At 43.6% G+C, this 13,002-nt stretch overlaps 1 protein-coding gene across 1 annotated transcript; it reads right to left on the reverse strand.

The window, feature by feature from the left end:
* Positions 1 to 363: 363 nt before the first annotated feature.
* LOC132206211 (GTP-binding protein 4-like) lies at positions 364 to 9,810 on the reverse strand. Its single transcript, XM_059639501.1, has 5 exons — positions 9,707 to 9,810; positions 7,328 to 7,528; positions 6,290 to 6,355; positions 5,144 to 5,287; positions 364 to 974 (listed from the first exon to the last, which is right to left on the reverse strand). Exons 1-5 carry the CDS (start codon positions 9,791 to 9,793, stop codon positions 822 to 824), a joined length of 651 nt encoding a protein of 216 aa, XP_059495484.1. The 5' UTR covers positions 9,794 to 9,810; the 3' UTR covers positions 364 to 821.
* Between the last annotated feature and the right edge of the window lie 3,192 nt (positions 9,811 to 13,002).

The following is a 13,002-nucleotide window of genomic DNA, read 5'->3' on the forward strand; positions in this document are numbered from 1 at the left end:
CAAAATGAAATAAGTTAAGTCAAAGCATATAATTTTCCTAAAATATAGGAAAAAAAACCCTCCGCAGAGTATAAGGCTTAGTATTTAACTCTCTTCCAGGCATGCCCACCTTGAAGGTGGTTAAGGCTAGATCTGCTCACAACTTAAACAACACAAAATAATGTACTGTGCAGTTCTAAAACCAGTGGAAGACAAGATATCAAAAATTCTCAAACAATACAAAAACTCTCCTTAGGTAACAAACAGGACAGCAATGTTAAGAAATTTTAAATGGAAAATACCTGGCATTTCTGGACTCTAGACCAGAGGGAGAGGCAGTCTGGATTACGATATGTGCAATTATGAACCAAACATTAAGCCCACTTTTAAACTCAAATCCATTTAATGAACACAAATTACATCTTGTTTACTAATGCAAGAACTGATAATTCCATTTACAATGCACATTGCTAAAACTGGATTCAGATAATCAAACTGACGACACCTGCAGATATTTGGCAGCATTCAGCAACTTTTCAAAGTAGGATTTTGTCAGACCTTCCAAGAGCATACTAATTCAGTTTCGAAAAATGTTTCTTATACATTATTGCTTGAGTTCAGAAACCATATCCTTGAATGAGCAACAAAGCTCAAATTTAACATTCAGATTCATTCTTTTCAAAAGTACAATTATATTTTTGACAAGATATTTCCTATGTTCAAAATCTTCTCTCACTCGGTTCTTCTATCATGTGTAAATCAAGATGCTTTGTAGCTTCTTTTCTGACGGGTTGCAAATTGAACACAGTCCTGCAATTTAGAGCGGGCATCCTCCTTTTAGTTCATCGACGGTCTGTTCTACCCATTTTTCGCTTGCCAGCTAACAGATGCTTTGGTTTAAGATCAAATACGTGTCGGTCAGCCTCTCCTTTCTTTCCCATGCGATTCATGTCCAGTTGGGAGTTCTTCATCATCTTTTTAACCTTCTTCAACATCTAAGCAGAACAAAAATAATTAAAGTAGAAAAAAATGCAGAGACAAGGATGACATTGTGTTAACAATTTATATTTATACAGCATATTAAATACAAAACATCCTATGGTATTTCACAAGAATATTAAGGCTAAAAAAAATTCCTAGATTTATTAAGAGATTAAAGGTGATGACCAAAAGCTTAGTTAAAGAAGTCAAAGATATTTAGAGAAGGAATTCCAGAGCTTAGGGGCAAGGCAACTAAAGGCATGACTACTAACAGTGGAGTAATTATAATCAGTTCTGCTCGAGACACCAGCATTGGATGATCATAGATTGCTTGGAGGGCTGGGGTATAGTGAATATTACAAATATAGGAAGGGGTTAGGCCATGGAAGAATCTGAAAACAAATTCTAAGTATTTTAAAAACGTAAGTGTTGCTGGTCAACATCTACTCCAATTCAAGCATGTACAAAAGCAATGGAGAAACAAGACCATAACGAGGTGTAGAGCTGGATGAACACAGCAGGTCAAGCAGCATCAGAAGTGCAGGAAGTCTGATGTTTCGGGCCTAGACCCTTCATCAGAAATGGAAGGGAAGGAGGTTCTGAAATAAATAGGGAGAGAGGGGGAGGCGGATTGAAGATAGACAAAGGAGACGATAGGTGGAGAGGAGACAGACAGGTCAAAGAAGCGGTGATGGAGCCATTCAAGGTGAGTGTAAGTGGGGAGTTAGGGAGGAGATAGGTCAATCCAAGGAAGACGGACAGGTCAAGGGGGCAGGATGAGGTTAGTCGGTTGGAGTTGGGGATGGGGCTTGAAGTGGGAGGAGTAGATAGGTGGGAGGAAGGACAGGTTAGGGAGGCAAGGACAAGCTGGGCTGGTGTTGGGAAGCGGTAGGTGGACAGGAGATTTTGAAGCTTGTGAAGACCACATTGATACCATTGGGCTACAGGGTTCCCATGTGGCAAATGAGTTGCTGGTCCTGCAACCTTCAGGTGGCATCGTTGTGGCACTGCAGGAGGACCAGGATGGACATGTCTAAGAAATGGGAGGGCAAGTTGAAATGGTTCGCGACTGGGAGTTGCAGTTGTTTAGTGCGAACTGAGCGTAGGTGTTCTGCAAATCAGTCCACAAGCCTCCACTTGGTTTCCCCAATGTAGAGGAGGCCACAACAGGAACAGTGGATGCAGTATTCCACATTAGCAGAAGTGCAAGTGAATCTCTGCTTGATGTGGAAAGTCTTCTTGGTGCCTGGGATGGGGATGAGGGGGGAGGTGTAGGGGCGGATGTAGCACTTCTGTGGTTGCAGCGAAAAGTGCCGGGTGTGGTGGGGCTGCAGGGGAGTGTGGGGCAGACAAGGGAGTCACAGAGAGAGTGGTCTCTCCGGAAAGCAGATAAGGGTGGGGAAAGAAAAATGTCTTTGGTGGTGGGGTTGGATTGCAGATGGCAGAAGAGTCGGAGGAGTGGTACGTGAGGACAAGGTGGGATTCTGTTTTGGTTGTTGCAGGGAGTGGGTGTGAGGAATGAGTTGCGGGGAATGCGGGAGACACGGTCGAGGGTGCTCTCGACCACGGAGGGGGGTTGTTACAGTCCTTGAAAAACAAGGACATCTGAGATATACGGGAGTGGAATGCCTCATCCAGGGAGCAGATGCGGTGGAGGTGAAGGAATTGGGAATGGGGATGGCATTTTTACAGGAGGGTGGTTGGGAGGTGGTGTATTCTAGGTAGCTGTGGGAGTCAGTGGGCCGGAAATGGGTGGGGTAGTTGCCAGAGACATCCATTTCAAGCCCACTGACTCCCACAGCTACCTAGAATATACTTCCTCCCACCCACCCTCCTGCAAAAATACCATCCCCTGTTCCCAATTCCTTCACCTCCACTGCATCTGCTTCCAGGATGAGGCATTCCACTCAAATACATCTCAGATATCATCCTCGTTTTTCAAGGACCGCAACATCCCCCGAATCAGTGGTCAAGAATGCCCGCAACTCATCCCTCACACGCCCTCCCCACAATAACAACCAAAAGAGAATCTCCCTCGTCCTCACGTACCACCCCACCAATATCAGGATCCAATGCATCATCCTCCGAGACTTCCGCCATCTGCAATCCGACCCCACAACCAAAGGCATTTTTCTCTCCGCACCCATATCTGCTTTCCAGAAGGACCCGGTCTCTGTGACTCCCTTGTCTGCTGCACACTCCCCTCCAGCCACACCACACCTGGCACTTTTCCCTGCAACTGCAGGAAGTGCTACACCCACCCCTACACATTCTCCCACATCCCCATCCCAGGGCCCAAGACGACTTTCCACATCAAGCAGATGTTCACCTGCACATCTGCTAATGTGGTATACTGCATCCGCTGTTCCCGTTGTGGCCTCCTCTACATTGGGGAAACCAAGCAGGGGCTTGGGGACTGCTTTGCAGAACACCTTTGCTCGGTTTGCACTAAACAACTGCAACTCCCAGTCGCGAACCATTTCAACTCCCCCTCCTACTCCTCAGACGATTTGTCCATCCTGGGCCTCCTGCAGTACCACAACGACGTCACCCGAAGGTTGCAGGAACAGTAACTCATATTCCACTTGGAAACCCTGCAGCCCAATGGTATCAATATGGACTTCACAAGCTTCAAAATCTCCCCTCCCACTACCGCATCCCAAAACCAGCCCAGCTCTTCCCTGCCTCACTAACTTGTCCTTTCTCCCACCTATCGCCTCCTCCCACCCCAAGCCACACCGCCATCTCCGACTGACTAACCTCATCCTGTCCCCTTGACCTGTCCATCCTCCCTGGGCTGCCCATCTCCTCTCTACCTCTCCACCTATACTCACCTTTACTGGCTCCATCCCCACTTCTTCGACATGTCTGTCTCCTCTCCACCTATCTTCTCCTTTATCCATCTTCTATCCACCTATCTCCCTATTTACTTCAGAATCCCCATCCCCTCCCCCATTTCTGATGAAGGGCCTAGGCTCAAAATGTCAGCCCTCCTGCAGCTCTGATGCTGCTTGGCTTGCTGTGTTCATCATGCTCTACATCTTGTTATCTCAGATTCTCCGGCATCTGCAGTTGCTACTATCTCTGGATAAACAAAAGAATTAGGAATATGAGAAGACTCATCACCTTCAGCCTGCTCAACTAATCAGGTCGACCTGATTGTAGCTGTAATTCTGCATTTCCACCTATTCCCGATATCCTTTCATGCGCTTACTTAACAAGAATCTACTTTGTATTAAAAAATTTCATGGATTTTGCTTCCATGACCTTTTCAGGTGTAGTGTTTCCAAGGGCTCATGACCCTCAGAGAAAATAATTAGCCTCAATGTTTTAAATCGGCAATTCTTGACTTTTAAACAGTAGTTCTAAATTCTCCCATAAGAAGAAAGATCATTTCCACATCCAACCTGTCAAGATCCCTTAGAATCTTTTATCTTTTAATCAGGCCACCTCTTCAAAACACAATAAACAGAAGATCATTCTGCCCCTTTAATCCGTTCTGCCATTCAACATCACCACTGACCACCATTTATACTCCCATTCTCTCCCTATATTCATCCAGAAACCTATCAATTTATTTCCTAATAATATTCAATGCTTGTTCTCCACATTCTTCTGTGATACAAAATTCCACTCCTCACTGAAGTAATTTTTCCTCATCTCATTACTGCCTACTGGGCATCCAGAGACAACAGTCCTTGGTTCGAGGACACCCTTCCTCCACCACCAAACACACCCCCCATCCCAAAATCCCTATCCCTTCTATTCCATAGCTCTATCATTGCTCACAAGCCTGTTGTATAGCACTTGTCACGATACCCTCCATTACTTCCTCAAAGACTCAAGAAAATGAGTTAAATTTAAGAATATAAGAAACAAGAGGATTTGGATCTAGCTAACAGACATCAGCTTCCCAAACCTTTGTTTTCCTTCCAAAGACAACAAAAACAAGTGTGCCAGTTTTATACAAGTAAATCATCTCAAATTTTATCAAGGGATGTTAAAAGCAGAAAGTTCCCAAATGATCAAATTTCTATTAGGGAAATATACGCAAAATTATTGAGTCTGTTTGCAACGGTCATCAATGTTTTTGTATATGTGGAATTGAGATGAATTACAGCATATTAAAAAAAAATCAAAAATGTATCAATGAAAACAAGTCTAATGTGTATTAGGAACAAACCTTTTCATCACGCACACCAGAAAGATCACGTGGAGTGCGCGAAGTACTCCGAATGCGGACTTTAGATGTTGGTGGTTGAGATTCCTCACGTTTACGTTTTCTGGTGACACTTCTAGATCGTCGAGCTTGCACAGCATAGTGTGCCTAAACAATGTGAGGACAAGGTAGAATTTATATTTAAACATTGATCATTTTGAAAGATATGATAATTCAATGCATTTAAAAACTTAAAGCTGTTAACACCATTACATTTTCAATACACAATTTAAAAATGTAAATTTGTCATTACTTCCAAGGAAGGGCAGTTTATAATCAAATGATTGCATTTCAAAACTGCATAAAAATGCCCCCACTGAAAATTTTCTCCCAATGCTCTGAAAGCCTATTATTGAGGCTTAATAGTAACATATTTGACTATGAGAGGATAATCTTTTGAAGAACAGCTAGGAAAATTCATAATTCCTGCAGACCTGTCCATAACTGACCTTGCAAAAAATGCCCAAATTTAGCAATCAGACCACGCAATTAGAAACCAAGTATACAAGCCAACATTATACAGTGCCATATCACTCATGCTTAATTCAAAGCAATCAGCCAATTTTGTAATTTCATTATTTATGACATAACTTCAGTCCAATTTCAAGGTACCCTTTCGAAAGTTGCCACAAACCAACAGGGAATAATTCCCCCATGATTTGGGAGGAAACATCTGCGTGATTCAACAGCACCTTACATCAACTGCTGGGAAGTGCATCTTAGTGGTTGGACCATATGGCTGAGGTGGGGAAAGAATAAAAGGAAAAGATTCATTTATTTATTTTCCTCCTGTCTTCTTTGGAAGGAGCACCCATTTTCCACAAAGCATCACAACAAGCACCCAGCAATACAATGAAAACAAATATATACATTGGTCCTAGGCCACAGCCAACACTGTTTTCTCTTTTTGAACTGAACCATTCAACATTAAGCAAAACAAAAAACTGTAGATGCTGGAAATCTTAAACAAAAACAGAAATTTCTGGAAAAGAAAAATCAGCAGGTCTGGTAGCATCTGTAGAAAAAAAAGCAGAGTTAACCTTTGAGGTCCAGTGGCCCTTCATCAAAATGCCACAATTTTAGGTAATATTCAGTTTTAAAAAACCTTACATCATCTTTGTCATCCATATCTAAGCCAAGCGATCCCATTTCCTTTTCCAAAGTTTTTCGTTCAATCTGTAAAAACAGAAAAATGCTAGTACGTTTGCTTTCAAATTTCTGGAAGAAGGTTCTGCCTTCTCATCCAATGTATTCATCAGCATTAACGCTTACGATAAGCAAAATAATAATTATAATGGTCAAAGAAACATGTAATGCATCTTTGCAAAACAATTCAGAATTCTACTATCCATCATAACTGGATTGTTTCCTCAAACATATTCAAGGGCAAAACGTTATGGAGGTTGGCTCGCCGAGCTCGTCTGTTGTTCCGTGGATGTTTCGTTACTGTGCTAGGTAACATCCTCAGTGCAGCCTCTGATCAAGCGTTGACCGCATATACATTCCACTATGAAGGAAACCCATTAAGTGAGGCAATCCATCGCAATGGACCCCAGAGTTTAAAAACCTGGCAGGAAAACACACCGACGCTTCATCAGAGGCTGCACTGAGGATGTTAACAAGCCCAGTAACAAAACGTCTGCAGAACAACAAACCAGCTCAGCTAGCCAACGAACCTCAACACCCACAACCTGAGCTACAGATCTACTCCAAAACCTTAGAAACTTACGGGCGCAACATGCTCAAACTGGCAAAGAAATGGGAAAATTATGTTGATTATCTCCATTGATTATTAAGTGGTACATATTTAAAATTCAAAACTACGTGGAATTTATTTCATGTTGGCATGCTCACTTGGAAAGATTGCAAGTATGACAAGAGGAGGGAACACTCGTGGGTTTTTACCCACATGTGGATCATGGCTATCAGTACAAAGCGATTGCGGATCCTAATCCAGGTAAGAAGTTTGGAGCAACAATTCCACTTGCCCTGTAAACTTAGAAGACCACAAGAATTACCTGAGGTGGGAGAAGTGAAGGTGATCACCAATATGCTGACACACTGGAATAGACCATAAACCTCAAAATTAAGTTTAAGTTATTGAACAAGAACCTATTCTTGAAAACAGAACACACAAAATGTACCAACCTTTTTAGCAGTTCTTGGCATCTTGGGACCCTTTTTTGTTTGTTTCTCTCTGGATATCAAGATTTGCATTTTTTTCTTTTCTCTGATTTGACTGGCCAACTTCCTAATGTCTTTCATTTCTTCATCCTCACTCTCAGAATCTGAATCATATTCACCTGCCATTTGTTTCAATTCTTCTTCTTTTTCAAGCTGTTGCAATTTCTAAAAGATGCATTTACAATTTTTTTTTAAAATCAGACACCAAATCCTAAATAGCAGATAGAGAGCCGATGCACATTAATATTACATTAAAATGCTCTTTTGAAATTAAAAAATTGCATTTGAAATCACTAGGCATTTGCAACCATGTGTACTTGACTCCTCAAAACCAAGGTGGCTAATTTAAACCATATTCTAAGGACAATTCAACAAATAGTTACATAAGCAGTTTGACTTGCTACATAACGACATTCAGAGAATGCTGTGCAGAAAACCACATATCAGTGGTGGATAAGTTGGTGGGGGGGGGGGGGGGTGGATTCTGACGGACAGGATTTGGAGCATCTGGAAAGGCAAAGCCAACGTAGCTTTGCTCGTGGAAAATCGTGTCTCATGCAATTAAATGAGTTTTTGAAGAAGCGGCATAGAAGATTGATGAAAGCAGAGCATGTGACTTCTGTATGGACTTCAAAACATTTGCTAATGTTCTGAATTATTTGGTTGGATAAAGTGGGATCCAGGGGGAGCTAACCAACTGCATACAAAATTGGCTTGAAGGTAGGAGTCAGAGGGTGGTGCTAGAGGATTGCTCTGCAAGCTGGATGCCTGTGACCAGCGGTGTGCCACAAGCATCAGTGCAGGGTCCACTGCTTTTTGGCATTTATATAAATAATTTTGATGTGAATATTGGAGGCATGGTTCATAGGTTTGCAAATGACACCTAAATTGGTGTTGTAGCGGACAGTGAAGATTATCTCAGAATACAATGGGACCTTAATCAATGGGGTAATGGACCAAGAAGAGGTAGATGGAGTCTGATTTAGACAATGTGAGGAGTTGCATTTTGGTAAGGCAAACGGGGGGGCAGGACGTGGGCAGTTAATAATGGTCCTGGTGAGTGCTGCCAAACAAAGAGACCTAGGGGTGCAGGCGCATAGATCCTCAAAGTCAAGTTGTAGATAAACAGCGTGGTGAAGAAAGCACCACACAACCAGCCCAGCCCTTCCCCCCCACCCACTGCATCCCAAAACCAGTCCAACCTGTCTCTGCCTCCCTAACCGGTTCTTCCTCTCACCCATCCCTTCCTCCCACCCCAAGCCGCACCCCCAGCTACCTACTAACCTCATCCCACCTCCTTGACCTGTCCGTCTTCCCTGGACTGACCTATCCCCTCCCTACCTCCCCACCTACACCCTCTCCACCTATCTTCTTTACTCTCCATCTTCGGTCCGCCTCCCCCTCTCTCCCTATTTATTCCAGTTCCCTCCCCCCATCCCCCTCTCTGATGAAGGGTCCAGGCCCGAAACGTCAGCTTTTGTGCTCCTGAGATGCTGCTTGGCCTGCTGTGTTCATCCAGCCTCACATTTTATTATCTTGGAATCTCCAGCATCTGCAGTTCCCATTATCTCTGGTGAAGAAAGCGTTTGGCACGCCTGCCTTCATTAGTCAGAACATTAAGTGTAGGAGTTGGGATGTCAAGTTGCATCTGTATAGGTCATTGGTGGGGCCAATTTTAGAATACTACGCACAATTCTGGTTATCCTTCTATAGCGAAGATGATGTCAAACTTGAGAGGGTGCAGAAAAGATTTACAAGGATGTTGCTGGGACTGGAGGATTGAGTTACAGGGACAGGCTGATTAAGCTGGGACGTTTACTTCCCTGTAGCATTGAAGGCCTTTTCAAAGATTATAAAAATCATGAGGGGCATGAATAGGATGAATTGCCAAAGTCTTTTTGCTAGGGTGGGGAGTCCAAAACTAGATGGCATAGATTTAAGTTAAGAAGGTAATGATTTACAAGGGATCTGAAGGGTAACTTTCTCACATAGACGGTGGTGCTTGTATGGAGTAAGCTGCCAGAACAAGTGGTGGAGGCAGGTACAATTACAACATTTAAGGGTCATCTGGATGGGTATATGAATATGAATGGTTAGAGGGACATGCACCAACTGCTGGCAAATTGGACCTGGTCGGGTTGGGATACCCGGGTCAGCACGGACAAGTTGGAGTAGAGGGTCTGTTTCCGTGCTGTGTGACTCTATACACCACAGTTTACAGGAAAATAATGCTGTGCTGGCGTCTTTGTTAAGTCTAGAAAATTACTCTCTCAGTAATGTTTAGATACCTGGCAAAAGACAAAACCATTAACATTATAAAGGTAGACTATAACCCTAACTCACCTGCATAATTTCAGGATCGATGTAATCAGCTATGTTGTGACCTTCCCATATTTCGGGAATCAGATCTTGCTTCTCAGACTCATTCATTAGATCCCAGTGTTCTAAAGAATGAACAGATGTTACTTACTGAGATGTAAATATTTGATATTTTAGCAGCAAAATTACCACAGAAATATTATCGGTGAGTAAACAAATCAAATGCTCAAACTCCAGTCATGTGGTTGCAGTGGGAGAGAGACTCACTGAGTTCTCTTCAGAAAGAGAAGGAAAACTTCAAGGTGGACATCTTTAGAAAAAACTTCGCAGAATGGTTTTCATTGACTCGGAGACTGTAAGGACAGCTGATGCTGGAAGCTAGAGTCGATAAGTGTTGGAGCTGAGAAAGCAGGTCAGACAGCATCTGAGGAGCAACAAAGTCAATGTTTCGGGCCAAAACCCTTTGTCAGAAGTCTTGGCAAAGGGTTCTAACCCAAAACATTGACTTTCCTGCTCCTCAGATGCAGTCTGACCTGCTGTGCTTTTCCAGCTCTACATTTATTGACTCCAGTTCTGGCATGTGCAGTCCTTACTGTCTCCAAACTCCAGTCAGCCAGGTACTCCTGTTCAGTGCATCTGGAAAGAATTCTTATCTGCATCTCACATTTTAATGAAGAAACCCAACAGCAATATCCAGAGATATCTCCTTTTCAAATATTCAACTATATATATTTAATAAAGCTAGTCAAATGTCCACTAAGCCCAATTGTTTTGGAAACATCAAGTTGTCTGACATCAATCCTTACGGGGCCCTCAAAACATGTGATTTGCACCATAAGCACTATAACCTGCAAAGCCATGGATCAAGTACACCTCCGCTCAGTTCGCAATAAACAACTGCACCTCCCAGTCGCAAACCATTTCCACTCCCCCTCCCATTCTTTAGATGACATGTCCATCATGAGCCTCCTGCAGTGCCACAATGATGCCACCCGAAGGTTGCAGGAACAGCAACTCATATTCCGCTTGGGAACCCTGCAGCCCAATGGTATCAATGTGGACTTCACCAGCTTCAAAATCTCCCCTTCCCCCACCGCATCCCAAAACCAGCCCAGCTCTTCCCCTCCACCCACTGCATCCCAAAACCAGTCCAACCTGTCTCTGCCTCCCACCTGTTCTTCCTCTCACCCATCCCTTCCTCCCACCCCAAGCCGCACCTCCATCTCCTACCTACTAACCTCATCCCACCTCCTTGACCTGTCCGTCTTCCCTCGACTGACCTATCCCCTCTCTACCTCCCCACCTATACTCTCCTCTCCACCTATCTTCTTTTCTCTCCATCTTCGGTCTGCCTCCCCCTCTCTCCCTATTTATTCCAGAACCTTCACCCCATCCCCCTTTCTCATGAAGGGTCTAGGCCCGAAACATCAGCTTTTGTGCTCCTGAGATGCTGCTGGGCCTGCTGTGTTCATCCAGCCTCACATTTTATGATCAAGTACTGGAAAGCGGGATTAAGAATGAACGACTAGGTTATTCAATTTGCACAGATCCCACGCACTTAATGACAGCTTTTAATGATGTAATGTGTTGATGATCATCTTATCATCTAGGTCAGGAGATGGAGGTAGGATCCAGCACAATAGTAGGAGCCCAACTAGTTAAGACAAACTGCTGTGAAACTCGGATTGAAGTCTGAGTTGGTGGCAAGGTCACTATTGCGTGCGCGCCTTAATACAAAGGGAGACTTCATGCCCAGACACTCTTCCAGTCTCTAGCCAAGTCATTTGCCAGTATTAAAACAAAAAAATTGGCTTTACTCAGGCTAACAACAAAATTCACGCAGACGATTAATTTAGCTTGGTTCAGTCCTTAACCATTGCAACTTCTTGCATCCAGATTACATATTGATCAATCAAAGGTTTCCTCTGCAAAACATGCTTCTGATGATTCAGAAAATGAAGTCTTCCAATTAAGGAATTAGACTCTGAACATTTAATTAACTCAAAAGGAAAAATTATTATAATATTTAATTTAAGGATAGTTTTTATTAAGAATCAATGAAACAAGGAATTTGAAAATATTTTTAAAAGCTCATAACCCAGAGTTGGACTTGAATATGTAATCATAGAACAGTACAGGCCCTTTGGCCCTCGAGGTTGTGCCGACCTGTCATACCGATCTGAAGCCCATCTAACCTACACTGTTCCATGTATGTCCAAATGCTTATCCAATGACGACTTAAATGTACCTAAAGTTGGCAAATCTACTACTGTTGCAGGCAAAGCGTTCCATTCCCTTATAACTCTTCGAGTAAAGAAGTAATCCTTGGAATAGAAGTCCCATTTGCAAATAAATGACCTTATCGGCCACATACTCAGTGCTTCCACAGACACGGAAACAATACAAATTCAAGACTATAGCTGATGGCTGAAGCTTATGGACACCCACATGAAATAACTTATAATAAATAATAATAACAAGGCAGAACAAACTCAATGAGCCACAAATTTTAATCTACTGTAGCTGGAACGGAAAGGCTCCAGGAAGGGTTGTGCATGTTTTACGCCATCTGACACTTTTCCAATCAGGTGTTAGTAGCATAACACGGTATAGAGCTGGATGAACACAGCAGGCCAAGCAGCATCAGAGGAGCAGGAAGGCTGATGGTTCGGGCCTAAACCATTCTTCAGAAATGGGGGAGGGAAAGGGGGTTCTGAAATAAATAGGGAGAGAGGGGGAGGTGGATAGAAGATGGATGAAGGAGAAGATAGGTGGAGAGGAGACAGACAGGTCAAAAAGGCGGGGATGGAGCCAGTAAAGGTGGGTGTAGATGGGGAGTTAGGAAGGAGAAAGGTCAGTCCAGGGAGGACGGACAGGTCAAGGGAGCGGGATGAGGTTAGTAGGTAGGAGATGGGGGTGGTGTTTGAGGTGGGAGGTGGGGACGAGCTGGGCTGGTTTTGGGATGCAGTAGGGGGAGGGGAGATTTTGAAGCTCGTGAAGTCCACATTGATACCATTGGGCTGTAGCATTCCCAAGCAGAATATGGGTTGCTGTTCCTGCAACCTTCGGGTGACATCATTGTGGCACTGCAGGAGGACCAGGATGGACATGTCATTTGAAGGGAAAGGGGAGTTGAAATACTTCACAACTGGGAGATGCAGTTGTTTATTGCGAACCAAGCGAGGCTGTTCTGCAAAGTGGTCCCCAAGCCTCCGCTTGATTTCCCCGATGTAGAGGAGGTCACAACAGGAACAGCGGATACAGTACACCACATTAGCAGATATGCAGGTGAACACCTCCTTGATGCGGTAAGTCTTCTT

Source organism: Stegostoma tigrinum, chromosome 2 (assembly GCF_030684315.1).
Source record: "Stegostoma tigrinum isolate sSteTig4 chromosome 2, sSteTig4.hap1, whole genome shotgun sequence".
In the NCBI taxonomy this organism is placed as follows: Eukaryota; Metazoa; Chordata; class Chondrichthyes; order Orectolobiformes; family Stegostomatidae; genus Stegostoma; species Stegostoma tigrinum.